Source organism: Carettochelys insculpta, chromosome 3 (genome assembly GCF_033958435.1).
Source record: "Carettochelys insculpta isolate YL-2023 chromosome 3, ASM3395843v1, whole genome shotgun sequence".
Classification (NCBI taxonomy): Eukaryota; Metazoa; Chordata; order Testudines; family Carettochelyidae; genus Carettochelys; species Carettochelys insculpta.
In genome coordinates, this window is record NC_134139.1 from 1,073,275 (window position 1) to 1,100,000 (window position 26,726).

A 26,726-nucleotide genomic window follows, 5' to 3' on the forward strand; every position below is an offset into this window, starting at 1 on the left:
CAGAGGCAGCTCCAGCTCAGGCCCTGTGGATGTCAGAGGCAGCTCCCACCTCCTCGCAGGTCAGCCTTGAGCTGCGCTGCTGTCGCTCCCTTTATCGTGCCTCCAGGCCTGTCACTGGCTGCGGGGGAAAGGGGATCCCACCAAAGCTCACCGCCTGCTGAATTCGCTTGTAAGGCTTTCACGTGCTCCTGGACGGCTTGTTTGTTTTCATATTGGTTGTACTGGGAAGCCTGCTGTGTGCACCGCAGTCACGGCAGGGGCTGGATTCAGTGTGGTGCTCAGCTCCAGGGGGGATTATTTCATTGGGAACTCAGGACTCTCACCTCCTCACTGGATTGGGCCTGGAGTACGAGATGCTTTTACACACACACACACACACACCCCCTACGGGGTCTGGTGCACTCTCCAATGTAGGTGTGTGGGTTACACTTCACACACACGCACGCGCGCGTGCGCGCTCTTTTTCACTTGCTCCATCAAGGCGGGATGTGGCAGGGGACACGAGCTTCTGGGCTGCCACGCCATGTGGGAAGCAGGTCAGTGCACGGCACCCCATGGGATTCCAGGCACGCGTTGCACCATGCTGTGCGCGGTGGGGGGAGGGGGAAGGGGGCGCACATCTCTGCCAAAGCCCTGCCGGAGGGGGGAGCAGGCTGTCCCATGTCCCAGGCTGCCGCAGTGCACCTGCCAGCTCCTGCATGGCCATGCGCCCAGCGAGGGCCCTGTGCACAGCCAGCAGGTGACTTCAAGCCCAGGCCTACTGAGAGGCACTGCCTTTCGCAGAGCCCCCGGCTGCGGCCAACCAGCCTCTGGCACGGGGTGGGGAGGGGGTGAGATGTCGTCAGGGGGTTCCAGAGCTGCGCGACAGCCCCTGGCGCAGGCCGGGAGCTGTTCCAGCCATGGGGGGGCGGGGAGCTCAGGACCTTACCTCAGCCAAGAGCCAGCGGCACCCGGGGTTGTTCCAGTGCTCAGCCGCACTGTGGCGCCTGCTGACAGCATTGCTGGTTCCAGCCCCTGAGCACATCGCGTCCCCCTGAGCCTTTGCACAGTCCCGTCAGCCCATCCTGAGCTGCCCCAGAAGTGCCCACCCCCCACTGATGCTGTGGCCCTTGGGTTAAAACTCCTGTGCTACCCCTGGGGACAGAACAGCTCCTCCATAGCCTGTGCCCTGCGCCCCCGGTGCAGTCCCTGTGCGTGGCTCTTGGGATGCGTGCAGGCCCCAGCCAAGAGATTCTGAGCCCAAGTGGAATGCAGGCCGTGCCCACCTGAGTGCATGGCCCAGCTGCAGGATGCATGAGCTTTTCGAGCACCCGGGGTGGCCTTGGAAGCTGACAGAGCTGCCCAGCCTGTGGCTGGTGCAGCATAACAAGAACATGGCAGCCTGCTGCAGAGGAGGCAAACGTGGCCTGAGGCTTGAGGGAATGGGTGATGTGTGCCAGCGGATGGGGTTTCAGGCTTGGCCAGGCTCACAAGGGTGTCTCTCTGGGCCGGTAAAATCTCTCACCTCTCCTACCTCATCTTTCTCACAGCCTGAGACTGGCACAGCCACATGGACACTGCCTCAGAGCTGTGGGAGCACAAGCACCTGGTGGCCGGGCCTCACTCGCAAGGCAGAATGACCATACACCCCATCTTGGAACGCTATCATACAACGGCGGAAAGGTCTGAAGTCAGGCCAGGAGAAAGCAATCAGAAAGTTGACAAGTATTTGGAGAGTCCCCAAAGAGAACATCCTGACAAGCAGATAGTAAGCCCCCAAAGAGAACAGCTGGGGCTAGCAGCTGGAAGCCCCCCAAAGAGAACATCTTGGTTGTGCAACATCAGAGGGTCCCAGGGGAGGTTCAGAAAAAGACCAAGGACAGAGGAAATCTTGTAACATGTTCTGACAGGCCGGGAGGATGGAAAGCCCAAATTAGGTAACAAACGCTTTAATTGGCCAGGTATCGAACCCCCAAGTAAGAAACAGTATAAAAGGTGATTCAGCAGGAACAAGGGTGTGGGCTCCTGGACACCAGGCGGAGGCTAGCAACTTCCAGTCCAGACAGCAGACCCCGGCCTGATCACCCGGACGTCACCACCACGAAAGGTCCCAACCAAGCCGTATCTCTGACTTGAAGGGCCGCTGTAACGTAGTTATTGGTGAGATGTGGGAGCGTTGGATGTTATTGGTAAGTCACATGTAATTATACACAGCTATACGTAACCTAGTGTTTAGCCTATGCCAAATAAATAACTGTATATATATATATATATATATATATATATATATATATATATAACAAGTGTTAAGTAATTGTAGTTACGAATAAATGACTAAATCACTATCGGTAAATACCACTAGCTGGTCTAGCTGGGGCTGTATAGAGAATTATTGGGACTTAGAACAGCCACAGGGCATTGTGGTGTTCACAGTCGGAGTGCTATTGTTCCTGGTACTCATAATACTGTGGGAACCCAGGTTTTAAAGTGGATACACTGAATCACATATTGCTGCTACACTATATCAGGCTGCTATAAAGGTGGGGTGGTCGGTCCCGGGCCACCTGACTCCCCCCGCTGTATCACACCCCACGTGCACCCATGGGCCCCGGGGTAGGTCGGCACATCGTCGAGCGAACGGCCATGCCCAGACCTAGTGGGAGCTGGAACTGCTGCCTGCTGAAAAAGCAGCTCCCTGGCAGCAAACTGCCCTGGACGTTGGGCTGCGCTCCCAGGAATGCCACTGGGGAAGCAAACGGGCTGGGGGGAGGGGGAGTCTGACAAGGCGACGAAGATGCCCGTCCCCTTGCAGCATGTTGGAACCAACCCTTGCGGCGATTGTTTGAAATGGCAGCATCACTGTGTGCGTTACGCTGTGACGGGTCACATGCTGTGCACAGAAGAGAAGCTGAAAACAAAACACGATGTTTCAGTCAACCAGCAGTGCTGGTTTTTTCGGAATTTTCCTTTGTGACAAATGTTCAAATGTTTATTTTCATTTCAATTCAGCCTGACGCTGAAGCTCAACGTCTTAGTGCTACCGAGCCCCTCCTTCGTGGTGCACCAGTGACACCAGAGCACAGGTCGCTTCGCAGGGTGCCCCCAGCTTCCTGTGTGGCTCCATCCGGGTTCCCCAGCTGTACGCTTGGGCTAAAAATATGTCACTTTGCAGCCAACGAGCGTGATGTGCTGAAGGATTCTTAACAGCAGTGACAATCCCTAGTCTCCAGGGGCTGCTGTGATACTTCATGTCTGCTAACGGTCGCCACAGCCTTGGATGGACAGGGCTATCAAACAGCGTATTTATTCTTCACTGACTTGCTGGCTTGCCTCACCCACTGTCTTTCGAGTTGGGGTTATACGCTAATGGGGAAAAATACCAAGCTACAAGATGTCTCAGTTTCCTGTGTCTGCTTCACTGCAGTTTGAAAGTGACCCGGCGAGGGAAGGGTGAACTTCTCTCAGTGCATGAGGCAGGTTTTGAGCCATGCAGAACGCTTCCTCCGGGCTGGGACAGGTCGCCGCTGTTCAGGACAAGGGCGGCACCGCCAGCCCCTGGAACTCCTTGGCAGAGGACATGAAGGCCAAGACTATGTCACAGTCCAGAAAAGAGCTAGATAAACTCATGGAGGACGGGTCCTTCAGCGGCTGTGAGGCAGGGCAGGCAGGGAGGGTGTCCTGAGCCTCAGTTTGACAGAATCTGCAGATAGGCAACTTTGTGATTCCCTGCTCTGCTCATTGCCTCTGGAGCACTGGCCATTGGCCACTGCTGGCAGGCAGGACTCTGGGCTGGGTGGACGTTTGGTCTGACCCAGTGTGGCCATTAGGATGTTTTATGCCCATCTTGGGATTTCCATTAAAGCTGTGTCAGACGCACCTGGCATTTGTTACGTAGGCCGCTGTGACTGTCAGCGCAAATTGACGAGTGTGGCTGTGTGAGGATGGACACCCTGTCACCGTTCAGACCCTCCGGTAAAAGACGGGTGTGTTGGATGCTGCTGAGCAGCCTGCAGGTTCCACCCCAGTCAGTGAAAGTTGTAGGACTCTGAACCTAAATTCTACCTAAACTGTGGGGCCCCCCGCAGCCTCCCATCAACCCTGTGCAGGGGCAAATTCAAACTCTGGGGAGAGTGGGGAGGAAGACACAGGAACATTGTCAGCATTGTTTGAATGGATTTTTTTACCAGTACTGTAGAGCTGGCCTAGGTACCTGCAATCTGACCATAAAATGGGCACAATACCTTTTTGAAAACTACATGGTTTCCACCCTGACCTTTGTCTCTTTGAGGGCTGGGAAGGAGCCTCATGTGGGGACCAGTTCCTGAGACAGGAGAGAGGATGCATCCCAAACACTGTATGCTACAAAGGCCAGGGCCTGTGGAGTTCCTGAAGCAAAGCACAATGCTTTCAAACAGAAACAAATGGTGACACAGCCAGCTCTGTCCCTGGGCCTTAGAAAAACTAGTGGGGTCGGGGGTAGGGAGGCACTTTTTGCAACTGAACCAACCTCCGAAGGTGAGAAACCAGTTTTGAATGCTGCTTCAGGTCTCTTTTTCTATCAGAGAAGCTGGACATGCGCAAGTCCAGGAAACCAGATCCAATGCACCTGAGGTGCTGAGGGAGTTGGCTGATGTGATTGCAAAGCCATTGGCCACTATCTTTGAAAACTTGTGGCTGTCATGGGAGGCCACAGACGACTGGAAAAAGGCCAGTGTAGTGCCCCTCTTTACAAAAGGGAAGAAGGAGCATCCAGGGAACTACAGACCGGTAAACCTTACCTCAATCCTTGGAAAATCACGGAGCAGGTCCTCTAGGAATCCATTTTGAAACTCGTGGAGAAGAGAAATGTGATCGGGAATACATAACATGGGTTCACCAAGGGCAAGTCATGCCTGACCAACCTGATTGTCTTCTATGATGCTATAACTGGCTCTGTAGATATGAGGAGGGTGGTAAATGCCACAAACCTGGACTTTAGTGAAGCTTTTGATATAGTCTCTCACAGTATTCTTGCCAGCAAGCTAAAGAAGTATGGATTGGATAAATGGACTGTAAGGGGGATAGAAAGCTGGTTAGATCATTGGGCTCAATGGGTTGTGATCAATGGCTCAATGCCTGGTTGTCAGTCAGTTTCAAGCAGAGTCTGCCCAAGTCCTGGGGCAGGTTTTGTTCAACATCTTTATTAATGACTTGGACGAGGGGAAGGATTGCACCCTCAGCCAGTTCATGGGCGGCACTAAGCGGTGGAAAGAGGTAGATACACTAGAGAGTAGGGATGGGGTCCAGAGGGACTTAGACAAATTAGAGGATTGGGCCAAAAGAAACCTGATGAGCTTCAACAAGAACAAGTGCAGAGTCCTGCAGCTGGGACGGAAGAACCCCAACCACTGCTACAGGCTGGGGACCGACTGGCTAAGCAGCAGTTCTACAGAAAAGGACCTGGGAATGACAGTGGACGAGAAGCTGGGTATGAGTCAATGGTGCGCCCTTGTAGCCAAGAAGGCTAAAGGCACACTGGGCTGCATTAGTAGGAGCATTGCTAGCAGATCTAGGCAAGTGATTATTTCCTTCTATTCGGTACTGGTGAGGCCTCATCTAGAGCATTGCATCCAGTTCTGGGCCACTGATTACAGAAGGGGTGTGAGCAAATTGGAGAGAGTCCATCAGAGGGCAGCAAAAATGACTAGCTGTCTGGAGCACATAACTTATGAGGAGAGGCTGAGGGAACTGGGTTTATTTACTCTACAGAAGAGAAGAGTGGGGGGGGAACTTGATCGCAGCCTTCAACTACCTGAAGGGGGAGTTACAAGAGATGGAGAGGCTGTTCTCAGTGGTGACAGTTGACAGAACAAGGAGCTGGTCTTGAGTTGCAGAGAGGAAGGCCTAGGTCAGATAGTAGGAAAAACCATTTCCCAGGAGGGTGGTGAAGCACTGGAATAGGTTTCCTAGGGTAATGGTGGAATCTCCATCCTTAGAGGTTTTTTAAGTCCCAGCTTGACAAAGTCCTGGCTGGGATGACTTAGTGGGGGTTGGCCTTGCTTTGAGCTGGGGGTTGGAAGAGATTGTCTCCTGAGGTTTCTTCCAGCCCTCATCTCCTTTGATGCTATGATTGTCCATCTAAAAACCAGTGCACCATTAATGTGTGCAGGGTATTAACCTAGCAGGGAAATGCAGAAAAGGAACCAGTGTCTGGAGGCACAAATTCCTGCTAGAAATCAAGTCCCATTTTTAAATAGTTGATTGATTTAGAAAGTTCTAGCAAGTTCATCAGTCCTTGCCATTTGGTAACAGAACCTCATCAATCATTCTTACAGGAGCTTTGTTCTGAGACAGGTTACACCGGGCACTTCTTACCAAGGCTTTCTGCTTTATGTGGTGCTCCCTGTCACTGTGGAAGCATCATTGCAATGCTGGCGTTATTTTGAGTGACTATTCAGTAACAGGGCGATATACACATCTACCAGACCAGGCATGTCCAGCAAATAGTAATAGCCAAAGAAATTGGAGAGTTCCGCTTGGGTCTTTGTGGATGACTGTATTGTGTCTGAACCTGGAATAGTAGGTAGGTAGTCCATCATGTCCGACGATGACATCTTGAGCTTGCACAGGCTCATCAGCTGTGGACTCGCATGTGGCTGGGGAGTCCAAGCTTTGAACGGCCTGGGCATTCACAGTGGGGGCAAGGGAATTGTCCTGGCTCTGTTGGTGCGGCTGCTGCTGTTGCTTTCTTCCTCTCACAAGCAACGAGTCATACCCGTTGCTGCTCCTCAGAGTTGTCATATGCACGTTGTACGAGAGCACACCAGCCTGTTCGGTCTCTTTCATGCTGCTCTAGCTGATCTGGTTTTAAACCAGTGTGAGCAATGTTGCCCTTCACGCAGTCTTTATATCTCTTGTGAAGCCTACCTTGATTCCTTTTGCCCTGGAGATTTCACTGTAGAGGAGTTGCTTAGGGATTCTTGACATCTCCATTCGTATGACGTGCCCTGTCCATTGAAGCTGGGCTGTCAGAATCATGGCTTCGATGCTCGTGGATCCTGCTCTGTCCAGGACTTCCAGGTTTGTAACTCTGTCCTGCCATTGAATGTGCAGTATTGACCTCAGGCTGCATGTGTGGAAGCGCTCCAGCAGTTTTACGTTTTCTGTACAAGGTCCAGGTTTCACAGCCATATAGGAGACTGGCCAGGACTACAGCCTTGTACATTTTCAGTTTAGGGGACTGTTAGATATTGTGCTGATTCAACACTCGTGCTCTCAGATGTCCTAGTGCCCAGCTGGCCTGGCAGATTCTGGCATTGATTTCTTTGTCAAGGGAGCCATTATTGTCTATCACACTGCCAAGGTACTTGAGCTCCTCTACTGTTTTTAACTCTGTTCCTTCAATAAAGATTGAAGCAGGGAGAACAGCAGATCTTGGAGCAGGTTGAAACAGCACCTTGGTCTTTCCTAGGCTGATGGTCAAACCAAAGAGGCGAGTGGCATCAGCAAACTTGTTGACAATGAGCTGGAGATCAGGTTCCTTGTGTGCCATAAGTGCACAGTCGTCAGCAAAAAGGGCTTCTAGGATGAGCCTCTCAAGCCTCTTGGTTTTAGCATTCAGATGACGGAGGTCAAAAGTGACCCATCAAGTCTGTATTTTATGTAGACTCCATGGTCCAGGTCCCTAACTGCACGGCTGAGGACGCACGTGGAAAAGAGTTTGAATAACACTGGGGCCAGCACGCACCCTTGCTTCACACCATTGGATATCTCAAATGGATCTGAGGACTCGCCATTTGAAAGAACAAAGCCAGTCATGTCATCACGGAACAGGTGTGTGAGGTTAATGAATCTCCTTGGGCAGCCAAGTTTTGACAGGATAATCCACAGGGCTTCTCTGTTGACGGTGTCAAATGCCTTTATCAGGTCTATAAAGACAGCGCACAGATCCAAGTTTTGCCCTATGCACTTTTTCTGGACCTGACGAACAGCAAAGATCATGTCAATGGTGCTGTGGCCTGGGCGAAAAACACACAGTGCCTCTGGTTCGTTCCCCTCTGAGATGCTGGTGATCAGACCGTTGAGGATGACTCAAGCCAAGATCTTCCCAGCAGTACAGAGAAGGGAGATGCCCCGGTAATTTCCAGTCAGCTTTGTTGCCCTTGCCCTTGAAGAGCGAGATGATTGTGGCATCCTTAAAGTCTTTGGGCATGTCTTCTTCTTCCCAGATGCTGATCAAGATGTGTGAAAGGCTTCAAGTGATGCTGGTCCTGCCGCTTTGAAAATTTCAGCAGGGATGCCGTCCATCCCAGGGGCTTTGCAGAGCTGGTCTGGCTGATTGCCTTTTTGACCTCATCCATTGTAGGGGGCAGGTCAAGACTATCTATTGTGGGTTTCTGAGGGATCTGGTCTAGGGCCACAGGGTCGACAGTGGAGGGTCTGTTGAGAGGGTTACTGAAGTGCTCTCTCCACTGATTGTAGATGCTGGATTTCTGCCTCAGAAGGGTCATGCCATCTGCAGACAGGAGAGGTGTCGTACTTGGCTTTGAAGGTCCATATACAGCTTTGATAGCACTGAAGAACATCTTGGAGTTCTTAGTGTCAACCTGGAATAAACAGGGACAGTGTGTGCTTGTGATGAATCCCATGAAAAGGTTAAGCACGAGGAGATTCTCTTCTGCCCTTCCCCACACTGTGCCATAGTAGAATATCAAAACAAAAAAGCAGTCCAGGAGCACTTTAAAGACTAACAGAATAATGTATTAGGTGATGAGCTTTGGTGGAACATGAGAACCTATCTGTCCCACGAAAGCTCATGACTTAATAAATTATTCTGCTACGGGACTGCTTTTTTGTTTGATAGTATATAGACTAGCACGGCTTTCTCTCTGGTACTATTCAACATAGTAGAGTATGTACATGTGTTCTGGAACCAGGGAGCTGCCATCCAGTGTTCCTTGATCTACTTACAATCACAAACTAGTTAAAGGTAATGAGTGAGCTGTTGGCCCTCCTAGCATAATGAGAGGAGCAACTAAACCCCACTGAGGTAGACAGAGGAGGGGCTGCCCAAGGGCATGGCAGATCACAGCTCAGCTGTGGGGGGCAGCGTTTCTGTGGCAGTCAGTGCAGGAGCCAGGAGGCTGGTTTGCAGCTGTGTGTGTGCTGACTGAAAGTCTGGAGAAGCCATCAGGAGTGTGACCTAAAAGGAAGCAGAGACACTTCTTGGGCACAGAGTGCTGGAGCAACAGGCGTGGGGATTTCCAAGCAGGAGAGCTTCCTGCTGCTTGCCTCTGCCGTGGCTGTGGTCAAAGCGGCGAAACCTGGGGCACCTTGTTTGCAAGTTGCAAGAAGAACGTGCCCGAGTTGTAGCACCGCTGTCTCTGCCCAATGGCAGCAGCACTGCAAGGCCCCAGACTGGCTAACGGCCGGGCCAACAGGACAACAGGACAACAGCCACCCCTGGACTCCGCAGCAGTGAGTGCTGCCGTCCTCCTCAGCGCGGCACCACCGGGCGGCCAGGCCAGCAGCCCGGCTCAGCACGCCTGGCTGAGGACGGCCGGGTGCTCAAGAGAGCGAAATTCTCTGCCCCACAGAGGCGGTGGTGGGAGCAGGGGACCAGTTCTGGCTGGGCTGTGCCTGCCCTTGTGGCCCCCCTGTGCTTGTGAGCCGCACAGTGCCTGTGCCTCAGGCTGAGAGAGGTTCAGTTTGTGGGACCTGCCACCCCCGAAAACTCTCTGGGTAGGGAGGTGACATTTACTGCTCCAGCCAGCCCCACACAGCCAGACCTTCAGCCGCCCCCGTCCAGCCTGGGCTTAGGCACCAGGCATCGGAGCCAGCAGCAGGCGCAGGAGGCATCCAAGTGCCTGGTCCCTTGCTTGGCTGACGTGAGTGCTGCTGTTCCAAATTACAGCCCAGCCCAGCCCAGCCCAGGCACCAGGCTATCGGGATTGGGCCCACAGAGCCCTTTAGCTCCATTTCCAAAGCAAAGCGGCTCTGCAGTCTGCCGGTGGGGCCCCTGCCCTCTGTCATGCGCAGACGCAGCGATTACAGCAACGTCCTGCTTTATAGCTCTGTTTTTGCCTCTTGTTCTCCCTGGCAGTGACGGTGCGGCTGTGACTCAGCGCTCCCTCCCCAGGAGTGACCCAGGGCACCTACACGTCCCAACAATACAGGAACCAGTGGGCGCGCCTGGCACGCCTCGCAGAGTAACCATTCCTGGGATTGCCTCACACTGCTCCCCACAGGTGAGCACACAGCCCGGCCTAGGGCACGGCCCCACACAAAGGAGTGTGGCCTAGGACAGCTCGTTCCGCAGCATACTTCTCATTGCTGGCCGCAGGCAGGGCTACATACCCAGCTATAAAAGCCCTGGGAGCCGCTTTTAGCCCCAGCGAGCCGCAGAAGGCAGGCCCTGCTTTTCAGGAGGCAGATGGGGAAGGGGGAGCTATGAGGCTAAAACACAAAGCACGTGAGTCAGGCACGTTCGTGTGTATGTACAAAAATGGCCCCATGCCTGGCAACACAATGGGGACAAGCCAAGCAGCAGCAGCAGGTGGGTTCCCCACCCAGTGGTCCAGTCTGGTCCCCGGCTCTGTGTCTGCACCTTGCACAGCTTTCCTGCCCCCCCGGCCCTGTGTCTGCAACCTGCCAGGGACCAGGTGCGCTGTGCAGGGTGCAGCCACTGACAGGGGGGACCAGCCACACTGTGCAGGATGCAGACACAGGGCTGGGGGGCGCTGTGCAGGGTGCGGCCACAGACACGGGGGACCAGGTGAGCTGTGCAGGGTGCAGACACAGGGCTGGGAACCAGGCGCGCTGTGCAGGGTGCATCCACAGACACGGGGGACCAGGCTTGCTGTGCAGGGTGCAGACACAGGACTGGAGGCGCTGTGCAGGGTGCAGACACAGGGCTGGGGGACAGGCGCACTCTGCAGGGTGCAGCCACAGAGATGGGGGACCAGGAGCACTGTGCAGGGTGCAGACACAGGGCCGGGGGACCAGGCGCGCTGGGCAGGGTGCAGACATAAGAACGGCCATACTGAGTCAGACCAAAGTTCCATCTAGCCCAGTATCCTGTCTGCCGACAGTAGCCAATGCCAGGTGCACCAGAGGAGGTGAACCAAAAACAATGATCAAGTGATTTGTCTCCTGCCATCCATCTCCCGTCTTCCACAAAAGGCTAGGGGCACCATACCTTACCCCTTGCTAACAGCCATCTAAGAACCTAATCTCCAAACATTTATTGAGCTCTTTTTTAAACGCTGTTAGAGTGCTGGCCTTCACAGCATCCTCTGGCAAGCAGTTCCACAGGTTGACTGTGCGCTGTGTGAAGAAAAACTTTCTTTTATTAGTTTTGAACCTGCTACCCATTAATTTCATTTGGTGTCCCCTAGTTCTTACATTATGGGAACAAGTAAATAACTTTTCTGTATTCACTTTCTCCAAACCATTCATGATTTTATATACCTCTACCATATCACCCCTCAGTCTCCTCTTTTCTAGACTGAAAAGTCCCAGTCTCTCTGGCCTCTCCTCATATGGGACCCTTTCCAAACCCTTAATCATTTTAGTTGCCCTTTTCTGAACCTTTTCTAACGCCAATATATCTTTTTTGAGGTGAGGAGACCACATCTGCACGTAGTACTCAAGATGTGGGTGTACCATAGTTTTATATAGTGGCAGTATGATATTCTTTGTCTTATTTTCTATCCCTTTTTTAATTATTCCTAACATCCTATTTGCTTTACTGACTGCCGCTGCACACTGCGTGGATGTTTTCAGAGAACTATCCACTATAATTCCAAGATCCCTTTCCTGATCTGTTGTAGCTAAATTTGCCCCCATCACATTGTATGTATAACTGGGGTTATTTTTCCCAGTGTGCATTACCTTACACTTACCCACATTAAATTTCATTTGCCATTTTGCTGCCCAGTCACTCAGTTTGCTGAGATCTTTTTGAAGTTCTTCACAGTCTGCTTTGGTTTTGACTGTCCTGAACAGTTTGGTGTCATCTGCAAACTTTGCCACCTCACTGCTTACCCCTTTCTCTAGATCATTGACGAATAAGTTGAACAAGATTGGTCCCAGGACTGACCCTTGGGGAACGCCACTAGTTACCCCCGTCCATTGTGAAAATTTACCATTTATTCCTACCCTTTGTTTCCTGTCTTTTAACCAGTTTCCAACCCTTGAAAGGATCTTTCCTCCTATCCCATGACCACCTAATTTACATAAGAGCCTTTGGTGAGGGACCGTGTCAAAGGCTTTCTGGAAATCTAAGTATACTACGTCTACTGGATCCCCACTGTCCGCATGCTTGTTAACCCCTTCAGAGAACGCTAATAGATTAGTAAGACACGACTTCCCTTTACAGAAACCATGCTGACCTTCGCTCAACATATCATGTTCCTCTACGTGTCTGACAATTTTACTCTTTACTCTTGTTTCTACTAATTTGCCCAGTACTGACGTTAGACTTACCAGTCTACAATTGCTGGGGTCTCCTTTACAGCCCTTTTTAAATATTGGCGTTATATTAGCCGTTTTCCAATCATTGGGTACCGAAGCTGATTTAAAGGATAGGTTACAAACCATTATTAATAGTTCCACAATTTCACATTTGAGTTCTTTCAGAACCCTTCGGTGAATGCCATCCGGTCCCGGAGACTTGTGACTGTTTAGCCTATCAGTTAGTTCCAAAACCTCCTCTAATGATACTTCAATCTGGGGCAGTTCCTCAGATTTGTCACCCATAAAGGACGGTTCAAATTTGGGAATCTCTCTAACATCCTCAGCCGTGAAGACTGAGGCAAAGAAATCATTTAGTTTTTCCTCAATGGCATTATCGTCCTTGATTGCCCCTTTTATGTCTCTACGTCCAGGGGCCCCTCTGCTTTTTTACCAGGCTTCCTGCTTCTAATGTACTTAAAAAACATTTTACTATTGTTTTTTGAATTTATGGCTAACTGTTCCTCAAAATCTTTTTTGGCTTTTCTTATTACATTTTCACATTTAATTTGGCAGTGTTTATGTTCCTTTCTATTTTGATCACTAGGATTTGACTTTCATTTTTAAAGGATGCCTTTTTATCTCTCACTGCCTCTTTTACATGGTTATTAAGCCATGGTGGCTCTTTTTTAGGTCTCTTACTGTGTTCCTTAATTTGGGGTATATATTTAACTTGGGCCTCTAATATGGTATCTTATAAAAGTTTCCATGCAGCTTGCAAAGATTTTACTCTAGTTTCTCTACCTTTCAATTTCTGCTTAACTAACCTCCTCATTTTTGTGTAATTCCCCTTTTTGAAATTAAATACGAGAGTGTTGAACTGGTGCGATGTTCTTCCCAGCACAGGAATATTAAATGTTATGGTCACTATTTCCAAGCGGTCCTGTAGTAGTTACCTCTTGGACCAGATACCGTGTTCCACTCAGTACTAAATCAAGAATTGCCTCTCCCCTTCTGGGTTCCTGTACCACCTGGTCCAAGAAGCAGTCATTTAAGACATAGGGCCAGGGGACCAGGTACACTGCGCAGGGTGCAGACACGGGGCCGGAAGACAGGCACGCTGTGCAGGGTGCAGACACAGGGCCAGGGGACCGGGGCGCTGCGCAGGGTGCAGACACGGGGCCGGAAGACAGGCACGCTGTGCAGGGTGCAGACACAGGGCCAGGGGACCAGGGGCGCTGCGCAGGGTGCAGACACAGGGCCGGAAGACAGGCACGCTGTGCAGGGTGCAGACACAGGGCCAGGGGACCGGGGCGCTGCGCAGGGTGCAGACACGGGGCCGGAAGACAGGCACGCTGTGCAGGGTGCAGACACAGGGCCAGGGGACCGGGGCGCTGCGCAGGGTGCAGACACGGGGCCGGAAGACAGGCACGCTGTGCAGGGTGCAGACACAGGGCCAGGGGACCAGGGGCGCTGCGCAGGGTGCAGACACAGGGCCGGAAGACAGGCACGCTGTGCAGGGGTGCAGACACAGGGCCAGGGGACCAGGGGCGCTGCGCAGGGTGCAGACACGGGGCCGGAAGACAGGCACGCTGTGCAGGGTGCAGACACAGGGCCAGGGGACCAGGGGCGCTGTGCAGGGTGCAGACACAGGGCCGGAGGACCAGGGGCGCTGTGCAGGGTGCAGACACAGGGCCGGGGGACCAGGGGCTCTGTTCAGGTTTCAGACATAGGTATGGGGGACAGGCGTGCTGTGCAGGGTGCAGACACAGGGCTGGGTGCCTGGCTGGCTCCACACCCCCTGCCAAAACACCTCTGGGTTGCCAGGTGGTTTGTTTGTCCTCGCTCGCACGCTCACGCATGCTGAGGGGAGGGGGCTGGTTGAGATTTGCACACTGCCACCCTCGGGTGCACTGCTGGGTCGCCCCGGTCAGCGTGCGTGCCATTCCCGGCCGTGCGGCTGTGCAGCCCGCCGCATGCATGGGCAGCGAGGGACCCACCCACGGTGTCTGTGCCCTGCCATGCCGTGGGCTGGCCCTGGAGCTGGGCATGGTGCTCCGGGAGCACCAGTGCAGCCTTGCAGTCTCCACACAGCTGCAGGGCCGCTGGCCGAGTGTCTGGCACCGGCACGCAGCGGGCTCAGTCTCGGCTGAGGTGAGTACCAGCCCCTGTGGTGACCCTGTGCCTGGGGCGCTGGGAGGGCTGCCGTTGGGCTGGTGGGCTGCCCTGCTGCCCAGCTTGGAGAGGGAGGACACTGACCCCAGGGCCCTGTGTTACGGGGGAGGTGTGCTCATAAGCAGCGGGGCGCTGGGGCAAGGGCGCATCGCTCAGTGTGGAGCTTGGCGCACACAGCGGCTGTCCAGCTGTGGCCTGGTGGGTGGCGATGCCAAGGAAGGCTGTAGCCATGACCTGGGGCGCTCAGGCATTATTTCTGGCTGCCCTGGCCGGTGACTCTGCTTCCCAGCCCACACGGCCAGCTGCAGTCTGTTCTGAAAGGGACAGTGCCTCTGAGTGCCATGGCCGACACGGGGTCTGGCTGCACCTGGCTGTGCCTGGCTGAGGCTCCCCCCCCACCAGCTAACGGGGGGGGGGCACCCAGAAAAAGAGCTTCTGCCCCGAGACTCAGCAAATGCACCGACAGCTGGTTGCGCCACGCCCTCATGTAAGGGACGTGTTGGGGCCTGGCACGGCCGGGGCTGTTGGCCTTGTGATGCTTTTCCAGGCCTTGGCCACCGCCAGCTGCGATGAGCACGGCCGCCCCAGCACAACACCATGGCAGAGGCCGTGGCCGAGCTCCAGCCAACCTGAGTGACTGGCAGCCCCAGCCCAGAGCAGCTGGCAGGCAGACACAGACAGACAGACAGGGCTGCTGGGCACCGGCCTCAGCTCCGGGCTCAGCTCCCAAGCAAGCAGAGCGAAGCTTTGAACCTGGGGTCCCCTCCCCATGGTCGCCTCCCAGTAAGTGCTATAAGGGGGAGGGGCAGCTTAGGCACCTCACCCCAAGGGAGGGCTCCTGAGGAGGGGCTGGCAGTGTCTTTCTCCACCTGGTCAGGGCCCAATTTTCCTTGAAGCCCCAGCCCTGTCCCCCATTTCCTAGTGGCCAGTCAGCTGGCACCTGTGACTCCCTGTGTAGGCTTTAATAAGGACAAATGCAAAGTGCTCCACTTAGGAAGGAACAATCAGTGTCGCACGTACAGAACGGGAAAGGACTGCCTAGGAGTGAGTACAGCAGAAAGGGATCTGGGGGTTATAGTGGACCACAAGCTAAATATGAGTCAACAGTGTGATGCTGTTGCAAAAAAAGCAAACATGATTCTGGGATGCATTAACAGGTGTGTTGTGAACAAGACACGAGAAGTCATTCTCCCGCTCTACTCTGCGCTGGTTAGGCCTCAGCTGGAGTATTGTGTCCAGTTCTGGGCACCGCAGTTCAGGAAGGATGTGGAGAAATTGGAGAGGGTCCAGAGGAGAGCCACGAGAATGATCAAAGGTCTAGAGAATATGACCTATGAAGAAAGGCTGAGAGAATTGGGCTTGTTTAGTTTGGAAAAGAGAAGATTGAGGGGGGACATGATAGCAGTTTTCAGGTATCTAAAAGGGAGTCATAAGGCAGAGGAAGGGAACTTGTTCTTCCTTGCCTCTGAGGATAGAACAAGAGGCAATGGACTTAAACTGCAGCCGGGAAGGTTCAGGTTGGACATTAGGAAAAAGTTCCTAACTGTCAGGGTGATCAAACACTGGAATGAATTGCCAAGGGAGGTGGTAGAATCTCCATCACTGGAGATATTTAAGAAGAGGTTAGATAGGTGGCTTTCAGGGATGGTCTAGAAAGTGCTTGGCCCTGCCATGAGGGCAGGGGGCTGGACTCAATGGCCTCTCAAGGTCCCTTCCAGTCGTACTCTCCTATGATTCTATGATTGTGCAGGGCCGGCACCTGTCTCAGGGCTGGGCACCCCCCTAGCCTGCAGGGCACCCACCAGGCACCGGCATCTCCTCACCCTGGGAGAATCCCCCGACTCTCAGGTAGCCAGAGGTGCTGAGCGTGTGGCTGCAGGCCAGGCTGCTGCGGAGCCATTGAGGTGCCTGGGGGCATCTGGCTCTGGAGCCTGGCAAGGGGCAAGTGCACACAGCCAGAGCGCCAGCCATGGCCACGGCGCCCAGACAGCTATGTGTACTGCACGGGCTGGGCTCCGGGTCCCGCTGCCTGGGGCCGCGCAGCTGCGCCCTGCCTGGCAGAGTGACACCTGCGGGGGCTTCCCCTGGGACGCCACATTCACCCAACATGTCTTTGAACACGGCTAAGAGTTAATCGCCTCGGCCCCAGGGGCATGAGCCTCTGAAATCCTCTGCCGCATCCATGAGGAGACAGGCAAACCTCTTCAGAAAACCCCCGGTGAACTTCCGTTTACTATTTTTATTAGCAGAATTTGTAAATTAAAAGAAATGAATTCTTGCTAATGAGCAAAGCAAACAATTTGAGAAAGGTTCCATACCCCTATTGCCATGGTCATTGGTTTGAAATTCGCCTACAGACTACACCCCACACCACCTAAACCACCTTCCCGCAGCTGATTAAAACAACAGTAATTCTTGGGATGTAAAATTTGCTCTCTTCATTCAAGACTCCCCTCCGAATCTGCAGATGTGCCCACTGCCCCTCAGGGAAGCAGAAGAGCTGCTCCTGTTTCTCGCTGCAAGGTGACAACGCCTTCGCAGCGACCTCCTGCACTACGGGTCTGTCCCGGCGCTCCTCAAAGGCCACGCTCGGAGCTGCGTTTCTGTGGGCCCAGGGATCTTGTGCTGGGCCGTTGCTGAGCGGATCAAGAAGAGAGAACATTTTGGTTAACTCAGGTGCCTAACGGGAGCGGCGGGGGCCAACGTTCAGCAGCAAGGCTGGAAACGAGGCACGGCGCTCAGTGTCTTGGGGTCTGGGCACTGAGCCTGCTCCTGCTCCCATTGTCCAGTACACGCCTACTAGCCTCAGAGCAGCTGCTGCATGGCTGTGCCCCATGTTCCCCTCCGGAGCCTGGCTCAGCAACACTGACCAGGAACCACCCAGCTAAGCTTGAGCCTCAACCCCAGCCTATACTGAGCATCCCCAGCCCAGAGCCACCTCCTGCACCCCAAACCCTCATTCCTGACCCCACCCCACTGCCCAGAGCCTTCAACCCCTGCTGCACCCCAATCTCCAGCCCAGAGCCCCCCTGAACCTGGAACCCCCTCCTGCACACAAGCCCCTCATCCCAGGGCCCTCCCCATGCCTGCACCCCAACCCCCTTGCCACAACGTGCAGCCCCATCGGTATTCTGAATCCCTCGGCCCCCGACCCCACAGTCTGGAGTCGCCCCCCACATCATCCCCAGCCCCACCCCACAGCCTGGACCCCCCCCCACACATCATCCCCAGCCCCACCCCACAGCCTGGAGCCCCAGCCAGAGCCTGCACCCCCACCACACCCTAACTACCTGCCCCACTCCCAGACCCCCCATTTAGAGCCCTCACCCCCCACTCCACACACTGGCTGTCTGCTGAATGACTTGTTAGGTGACTCCTCTCTCCTGGCGCCCAGAACGAACATGATTCCGCCTGTGGGCACAGCACCGTGGGGGGACCTGCTCCGAGCCTGGTGCCAGCTACACTGGGCCGCTGCACAGGGTGAAGTTTACCAGCTCATCTCCTCCTCCTCCACTCTCACGCCCAGCGTGGCAAAGTGACTGAAGTGTCGGAGCAACCCCTCCGTCTGGCTGGCTTCCCGGAGGAGCCAATGGATGCGAGCAGTTTTCTCTGACACCCACGACACCTAGGCCCCAGTCCTGCCAGTGAACCTCTTTGGCCGTGCAGAGCCTCTGGGAGTCAGTTGAGTTCTGCATTGAGCTGAGTGCAGGACAAGGCCCCCTTGGCGCTACGCTGCATGTGGTTTGTGTGGAACTAAACCGCCCCCAGCAAGCGCTCTGAAAGGAAAGCAGGCAAAGAGATGGGCCTGTCTTCTATAGACCCCGGGGCCGAATCAGTTACTGAGCTGGGAGGCTTTCCTTTGAAAGTTACATGGGATTTGAACCCAGAAGAGAGAGCATCTCATCTGACCTCCCTGAATTTCACAGGCCAATTAATTTGTACCCAGACACCCAAGTATTAAGCCCACAGACTTCGGTTAGACTGAAGCATCGCAGCCCTCCGAAGGCTCAGCTGTTGCGAGACCAAGCCCAAGGCCTCCTTCACTGGCAGGGGACTTGGAGATGGCCTTGATTCATTCCAACAGGTGGCCCAGTCCCAGGGACATAGGACAGAGCAGAGATCTGTAAAAGAGATTCCCAGGTCCCCACAACAAAACTGTGTCTGACTTAAAAGACACCAAAGAGAAACAATTTTACTGAAATGTGAGTATCTCCAGGCTGATTTTTTTTTCCTTTGTTGTCATGGCACCAAGTACAAAGCAGTGTAAATAGTCTGTGTACATCAACGCATTCCAGTGTAAAACGCGTACTGGTGTAACATCACGTGCTCGATAGTAACTGGGTGGGTGCTCACAAGGGATTCCTGAGGGGATTTGCTGGAGGTTTTAGGAGGACTTCCATCTCAGCAGAGAGAACCCTTTGTGGATCACATACATCAAGGTGGCTAAAAATGCAAACACCTGCAATGGAAACACAGGTGGCGTCAGCGACAGCTGGCTGCTGCTGTGGGTATTGTTTGCGTAGCCTGGATGTGCGCTTTGCTATTTGTGTTTGCCAGTGCAGCAGGATTCATACTAGCTGGTGCCATGCTTGGAACAAGGGCTCCATTCCAGAGCTGGTAAGAGCTGCAGTCACCTAAGCAATTCACAATTCTAAGTGCCACTGACAGTCACGCAGGCTCGGGTCTACACTGAGGTCTGGCCTCACCGAGGGAGGCCAATGCGACTGTTATTCACGCTGGCCTCCCTTACTCCTTGCAAGAGCAGGAGTGCAGGTGGTCCGCTGCGGAGCCCAGAGAGATTGCTTTTGTGCGCCTCTTCCAGAGGCACAAAATTGAGCACTGGAAGATTGACCCTGCGCGGGTTGATCTCCCAGCAAGCGTAAACTTACCCATAGGCTCTGAAGTGCGGCAGCCACTTGAATATGGGGCTCAAGTTCTGGAGTCACTTGGATGTATTCTACAGTGTTTCGCAGGCACTATGGTGAGGCTCACGATAGTGGTGAACCCGTCTCTGGTGACATCGCACATGCACTCACCCTTTCTCCAACCAGGTCGCAAATCCACAGGTGGACCTCACATAACCTGGCCACTACACTCCCCACACCCTTTGTAGCAGAAGAGAAGCTGCCTTGAGTAAAGGCTGTCGCTGGCTTCTGCTGTCCTCAGTGGGGCTGAAAGCCCAGCTGGGCTTAGGAGAGGGCCACTTGGCCATGACTGCCTGTGTAGCTCACAGTAACACTGTATAATGTATCAGAGGGTGTTAAACACAGTGGCTTGTGCAGAGAGACGGGGCTGTGGGACTGGAGAGGTATGTCCCAGATCCCAGTGTTGGCGGGAATTTGTTGGTTAATCCAGCACCATCTATCAAACAGCCCTTGTTATCACAATACGGGAGAGCAGATCTATCCCCCTTGCAGAAGGCCTGGGTCCTAGGCTGTCTCCCAGGCCCTTCAGCTTTCACCCCAGTGCCTCTTACTCACCTTTGCACCGCACTTGTTATGGCACGACAGAAGCTAGTGGACACTTACCACTGCTGCAATGTCTTCCTGGTAAATTTTAAATCCCTCAGCAAAGAGTGTGGCAGTGTCGCGGGCCAGAAGGGTGGCATAGGCTTGTAAAACAGCAGCACTCAGGTAAAACAGAGCAGCCATGGAGTGGTAGAAAGCATCCTAGAAAATAAAAAGTGTGAACAATCGCTCCCAAGAGTATGAAAACTAAAAAGCAGTCTCGCAGCACTTCAAAGACTAACAAAATAATATACTAGGGGATGAGCTTTCATGGGACGCACCCACTTCTTCAGATCGTAGCATTACCAGAACAGACTCAATATACAAAGCACAGAGGTCCAAAAGTTGTTATCAAGGTTGACAAATCAGAAAACTTGTTAAAAAGGCTGGCAAATCTGAAGGGCAGAGGAGCGGCAGGAGATGGGTGTGGGATGGGGAAGTTAAGAGCTGGATAAAACAAAGTATGTAAAAGAGTCCTTATAATGGGCCAGGTAATTGCTATCCTGGTTCAAACCATGTGTCAAATTTGAATATAAATGACAGTTCTGAGCATTCCCTCTGTAAATGGTTTTTAAAGTTCCTTTTCAGTAAAACACAGACTTTCAGGTCATTAACAGAATGGCCCACTCCATTAAAGTGCTGGCTGACAGGTTTGTGTGTTGGAGGTTTTTGATGTCTGTTTTGTGTCCATTCATTCTTTGTTGAAGCGTGTTTGCAGTCTGTCCTATATACATGGTGCCTGGGCACTGTTGGCACATGATGGTGTATATGATGTTAGTGGAGGAACATGAGAACGTGCCCGTGATTCTGTGAATAACCTGGTTAGGTCCAGTGATGGTATCTCCAGAGTAGGTATGTGGACAAAGTTGGCAACAGGGCTTGTTGCAAGGAAAAGTCCCAGGAATGATATTCCTGGGGTATAGACTGTGGCTGTTGGTCAGAATCCTCATAAGGTTGGGAGGTTGTCTGTAGGAAAGAACAGGCCTGTCACCTGGGGTCTTCTGGAGCGTGGCATCCTGATTAAGGACAGGCTGTAGGTCTTGAATAATGCATTGCAGTGGTTTGAGTTGAGGGCTGTAGGTGATGACCAGTGGTGTTCTGTTCTTGGCTTTTTTGGGCCTATCTTGGAGTAGCTGGTCTCTGGTCTGGCCCTGTCGATTTGTTTTTTTTTACTTCTCCCAGTGGGTAATTGAGGTTTATGAATGTTTGGTAGAGAACTTGTTGTTTTTGGTCTCTGTCAGTAGGATCAGAGCAGATGTGATTGTACCTAAGGGCTGTCACTATCCCAAGAATATGGTGCAGGTCAGAGAAAGCAGCTACTCTCAAAACCCACAGACCTTCCCGCAGAGCAGCACGAGGACATTAGGCCACACACTACGAATTCATTTTGCCCATTTTGACTCAGGCCCATTGTTTGTGCACGTGGGATTCTGTCCGAGTCCAGCACGGTGGCCAATCCATGGGCAGTGAGGAGCAGCACTGCGGAGCAGACCCTCAGAGATATTTAGGTTCTGAACTCCCCACAGTTGTTCCCAAAGGGAGTTAGATGCCCAGGTACTTGTGAGGATCTGGGTCTTTGCCTTGCCATCTGTGACTCCATCTCCACTGATACGGACGCTTCAGGTATGAGATACAAGAGGGTTGCAAGAGGCAATTGTCAGCAAGCAACTGGAAACACCTTTCTGCTGCCATGTACTGGACCTGCTAAGAGAGGAGGAACTCCGTGTGTGCAGCACCTAGCGCAGCACGGCCGGGTCTGTGACTCGGATGCCAAGGCGCTGTAGTAACACAAGCAATAACTAGGTGAATTCAAGGCAAAATCCCCAGTTTTCCACAGGGATATGGTGTGTGGCAGCTGCTCTCCAGCAAGGTCACCTGCCTGGCTGATCCTTAGGAGCAGACCTTGTTGCAGGGGAGCTGAACTCCCACTTAGTGCACCCCTGCCCTGATCTTGCGCTGACACAGTGAAAAATTCCAGTGGTACCACATCTGTCATTACAGCTGTACTGCTGGCCCTAGCCAAGGGAGAGCACGTGCTCCTGCTGTGGCACAGCTAGACAGAGAAACCAATCAGAACTCAGAGCCTTGAGCCCTACTTTGCTTGGGGGCTGGTGGACAGAGCGTAAATTACTCTACCCAAACCTTGTGCACATGCAGCTGCCCTAGTGGTGCAACCAGGGTTCTCCAGCACCTCCCACCTGCCTTCTCTACCCTCTCCCTGGCTTGCAGTGAAGCGTGTCAGGCCAGACATCTTTGGTCCCCAGTCCCACAACTCGAGTCATACACTGAGCTGGGCAGGCAGAGACCAGCCAGCCCGCTGGAGGCGAGGCTTGACTGGCAGGTGACGCACCGCCTTGGGTTAGGGAGCAAATTCTGTCTGTAACAAGTTAGCCTGAGCTGCAGAGCCTGGTCTTGTCAGGTGGAAGGCGTGGGATGGAATCAGAGTACAACGAGACCACCTATAGCACAGGGGTAGCCACTGTGATAAGTCTGCAGCAAACCCTGTACAAAGCGTGCCCAGTGAGGCAGCCACGGAACACGCATGATGCACTGCTCCCGATTATGCTGCTCCTAGGCACGTACCGTCTTTATGTGAGAAACTATGAGTTTTGGCTAGGTGCTGGTATTTCAGCCCATTTGGTTCTGAGAAGCGCCAGCGAAGCATTCGGCCAGCCTATTGTGAAAGACCTATTCAGGCTGAATGGAAGTATTCAAGGTGACAACAGGCTTTTGGAGGTGCCGCTCCACATCGGATGAGCCTTCCTCTGCACATTCAGACTAGCACGGGAGCAATGGAGTCAGTTTACAAAGAACTGAGTCATGTGTGGGTAGGTGACTGGCCCATGTGACTTCAAACACCACCTTGGGGCTGTACTCGTCCACCAAGAACCAGGGGATTCCCCCAGCACGGCAGAAGACATAAAAAGTCCCGGAAACCCTCCTTTGTGTCTTCAATTCTGCTTCTTACCTCAGGGGGATCTTTGCTACAAGCTGAAGCTCTAAACAAAGCTCTGAATGACCCATCCAACGTGTGTATGTACTCCAGAGACTTGACTGAAGCCAGCAGCTTATTCCACCTCTGCTACAAGCCTGAACCAAGACCTTAGCATTTGGTGCATGTATGTGATTCCTTTAACAATGCTTAATGGGTGAGGAGTGGGGGCTGGGGTACAAGACTGGGGTAAGGAGTCCAGACTCCTGGGTTCTATCCCTAACCTTGGCTGATTTCGGGGGAAGGGATAACTTGGGGGTTTGAGCATTGGCCTGCCAAGCCCAAGTTTGTGAGCTCCATCCTTGAGGGGGCCATTTAGGGATCTGGAGCAAATACATTAAAAAGAAAAGTCTGTCGGGGATGGTGCTTGGTTGTGCTGTGAGGGCAGGGGACCGGACTCGGTGACCTCCCAGGGTCCCTCCCAGCCCTATGAGATTGGTATATCTCCATATTAAAAATACTCTTTCGCTCTGTCTTTCTTCAGATTCAGCCCCATGCCAACAGCTAGTCCGTAGCTCACCCCCTCCCTGCACGTGGTGCTGTAGCTTACACAGGGCAGGTTCTCCAGAGTGGGCAGGATGCTGCCCGGCAGTGAAGGACTTTGGGGGAGAAGGAAGGAAGGGAGGTGCATGCAGATGGTGCACCCAGAATAGGGCTCTGGTGAAATGCAAAACGCAGCACCGCACAGCCACCGCAGGGAGCACTCGATGACCAGGACGGGTGTGATGTGCACAGCAGTCGGCCCTCCTGAGCCAGCAGCAATGGAGGCAGCTTACCCTGCGTTCGGGGCCTGCTAACAGCTTTGTGACAGGCCTGCAGGGGCACAGCGAGAGGCACAGAGCCCCGATCCTGCCAAAACACGCACGTTGCTTCGCTTGACACTGCTGCATTGTGCCACTGACTCAGGCGCATGCCTGTGTGCGGCTGGATCAGGCCAGAGTGCTCAGCCGGCACGTGCCAGTGAGCAATACGGAGAGATGGTCAGCTTACCACTGCAACCCAAGCAGCTTTTCCACCATGAGCGCCGCAGAAGTAGAGGAGCATGAGGAGAGTGGACAGTGTGAAGCAGAACACGGACACGAACATGACCCAGCCTTGCAAAATCGGAAAATGTACCCTGGTCGAAGCCACCAGAATCCAGACAAGGCCACCAAAGACCTGCATGGAATAAGCCAAAACAATGGCAAGAGAACAAAACAAATCAGGTTTTGTGGCGTCCTTCAGCGTGTGTCATGTTATGAGCTCAGAAGACAGGAAAAGTCTATTGGGCTCAACCTGAAAGCTGAACATCGGGATCGTTTCTTGGGGAAAAGGGGAAACTAGGGATATTAAAATACCCTGTGTTGATACAACACAACAGTTCCACACCTGGACTTCCCTCCTCCTCAGGCAATTCACAACACAGCAGTCAAAGACAGTGGAGGGACAAGCAATCACCCCGTTCTGCAATTGATCGTCGGGTGAAGAGGGGGGTCGCCATCTCATGTGTGAATGCTTAATAGCCCCAAACAAAGCACTTCTGAAGAGTGGAAGTACTTCTCCCTGGAGCCCACTGCCCAGACACAGTGTGAGACATTTTACACAACCCGATGGCTATGTCTGGCTGAGGCGTTCCACTTTCCCCTTTCAATGGCAGGTGTTGAAAATTAGATTTTCCATTAACAAAATAAATTCCTGTAAAAAATTGTGTCTGCAGCAGGAGGGGTTGTCGACCAGCAAGTGCGCTCAACATGGCACTGGTTGAAATGTCAATACGTAAAGAAGTAAACCAACCAGAAGTCTGTCACCCGGCCTGTGGTGTTGGCACTGGTTTTCTGGCTAGCTGTGCCACTCCCATTGGCATGCGCATAAGCACGGCAGTTGCACTTGCAACAATAGACACACACATGCTGATTAACATTGGCGCTGGCTCTTCCGCTTTCACTGTGTGGTGCTTATAGCATGTCCTAAGGCTAGCAGAAACAGTGACAGGTCACTGAGTCCAGTCCCCGGCACACGCAGCAGGACCAAGTGCCATCTAGACCGTCCCCAACAGATGTTAGTCTAACCTGAGCTTAAAAATCTCCAAGGGCAGAGATTCCACACCGTCCCCAGGCAACGTATTCCAGTGCTCACCCACCCTGACAGGAAGCTTTTCCTAGCACGGATGCTACACCTCCCTTGCTGCAGTTCTTCCTGTCCTAGCCTCAGAGATTAAAGAGAGTAATTTTTCTCCCTCTTCTTTGTACTTGAAAGCAGTAACCACGTCCCTTCTTGGTCCTCTCCTCCCCAGACTAAACTAACCCAAGTGTTCCAATCTGCCCTCATAGGTCGTGTTTGCTAGACCCTCAGTCATTTTTATTGCTCTTCCCTGGACTTTCTCTAGTTTGTCCCCATCCTTTCCAGAAATGTGGTGCCCAGAACTGGACACAATAGTCCAAACGAGGACTACTCAGCACAGAGTTCGGTGAAGAATTACTTGTGGCATCTTGCTTACAACACAGTTCAGAAGGGCTTGTCTACACAAGGGTTTACTAGACACTAACTTTAGTTAGTGTGTCCTACCGGGGGCATCTACACCCCCATTACACACCCACCGCTGGCCTGTGCCAGCTGACTGGGGCTCGCAGGGCTTGAGCCAAGGGGCTCTTGAGTTGCACTGTAGATGTTGAGGCTCTGCAACCCCATCATAGTGGCAGACCCTAGTCTCCGACCTGAGCCTCACATCTACTCTGCAGTTAGAGAGAGACGAGGCGAAGGAGCTCATGCCTTTTATTGCACCGATTTCTGTGGGTGCATGAGCTGGGCTGGGACCAGGATGGCTGCAATGACACCGTCCTGCAACTAAACAGCCCTGTAGTGTGAGCTCAGGTCTGCAAGGATGGGCCAGCGGCAGGCGCACAGGTGTCACATGTCCGGCAGCCCGCACACACGCACGCGCTGGTTCTCAGCGCTGCCTACCTGGCCGGTTAACACGCATGCTGCAACCTACTTGGCAGTGGAGTAAGCGCCACACAGACGCCCTCCAAATGACCTGAGGTTCCCTCATAGTCATCAGCCAGCGAGGGCTGTGCTCTCTCGCACAGGGCACGCCAGGGAAGGCATCACAGGGAAGGCCTTGACCTGCTGAACCCCCTAGTTCTGCCCACCGTGTCTCTCTTTGGTGTGTGATCTTACGCGCTCATGGGTGTGACCACAATGCGCTAGTGACGTGCACAGGCTCTCTGCCCCCTCGGGGGGAGGGGAAGGGGGTGTTCACTGGCCGCCAATCAGCTGTTAGTGCTGCTCTGGCAATGGGAACTGCCCTGTCAGCGTGACATGCAGGCTCGCTGTTCTCGGTGAGTCAGCAAAGCCCACCAGGACATGCCGGGCTAGTGTCTGATGGGCAGCTGGGCCAAGGGGGTAAAACAAGGGTGATGGCGCCTTGCTGTACCTCCCCCCCATGCTGGAGACTACTGCTTTCCAGCTTTCCAGCACCTCTGGCCCTCAGGCAGCATAACAGGAATCTAAAGCAATGGCAGGAGGCCTCCAGGGAGCCACAAGGGCTCCATTGCCCAGCCTGCCATTCAGCCGCCAGGGAGCACAGGCGGTTCCCTCCGCATGGGAGCTGCTGGAGCCAGAGACGCCAGCCTAGAGAGACAGCAAGGAGGGGGGCTGCATGG

The 26,726-nt window shown here is 53.3% G+C and overlaps 1 protein-coding gene across 1 annotated transcript in view; it reads right to left on the reverse strand.

Annotated features, from left to right (window-relative positions):
- Positions 1–18,752: 18,752 nt before the first annotated feature.
- Positions 18,753–26,726, reverse strand: part of MAL (mal, T cell differentiation protein (MAL blood group)) — a 22,746-nt gene continuing 14,772 nt past the window's right edge. The window contains exons 2-4 of the mRNA XM_074989187.1: positions 24,076–24,243; positions 20,115–20,255; positions 18,753–19,045 (exon numbers count right to left, since the gene is read on the reverse strand). Coding sequence (XP_074845288.1) covers positions 18,971–19,045; positions 20,115–20,255; positions 24,076–24,243 — 384 coding nt within the window. The 3' untranslated portion in view covers positions 18,753–18,970. The remainder of the gene's footprint in view (positions 19,046–20,114; positions 20,256–24,075; positions 24,244–26,726) is intronic.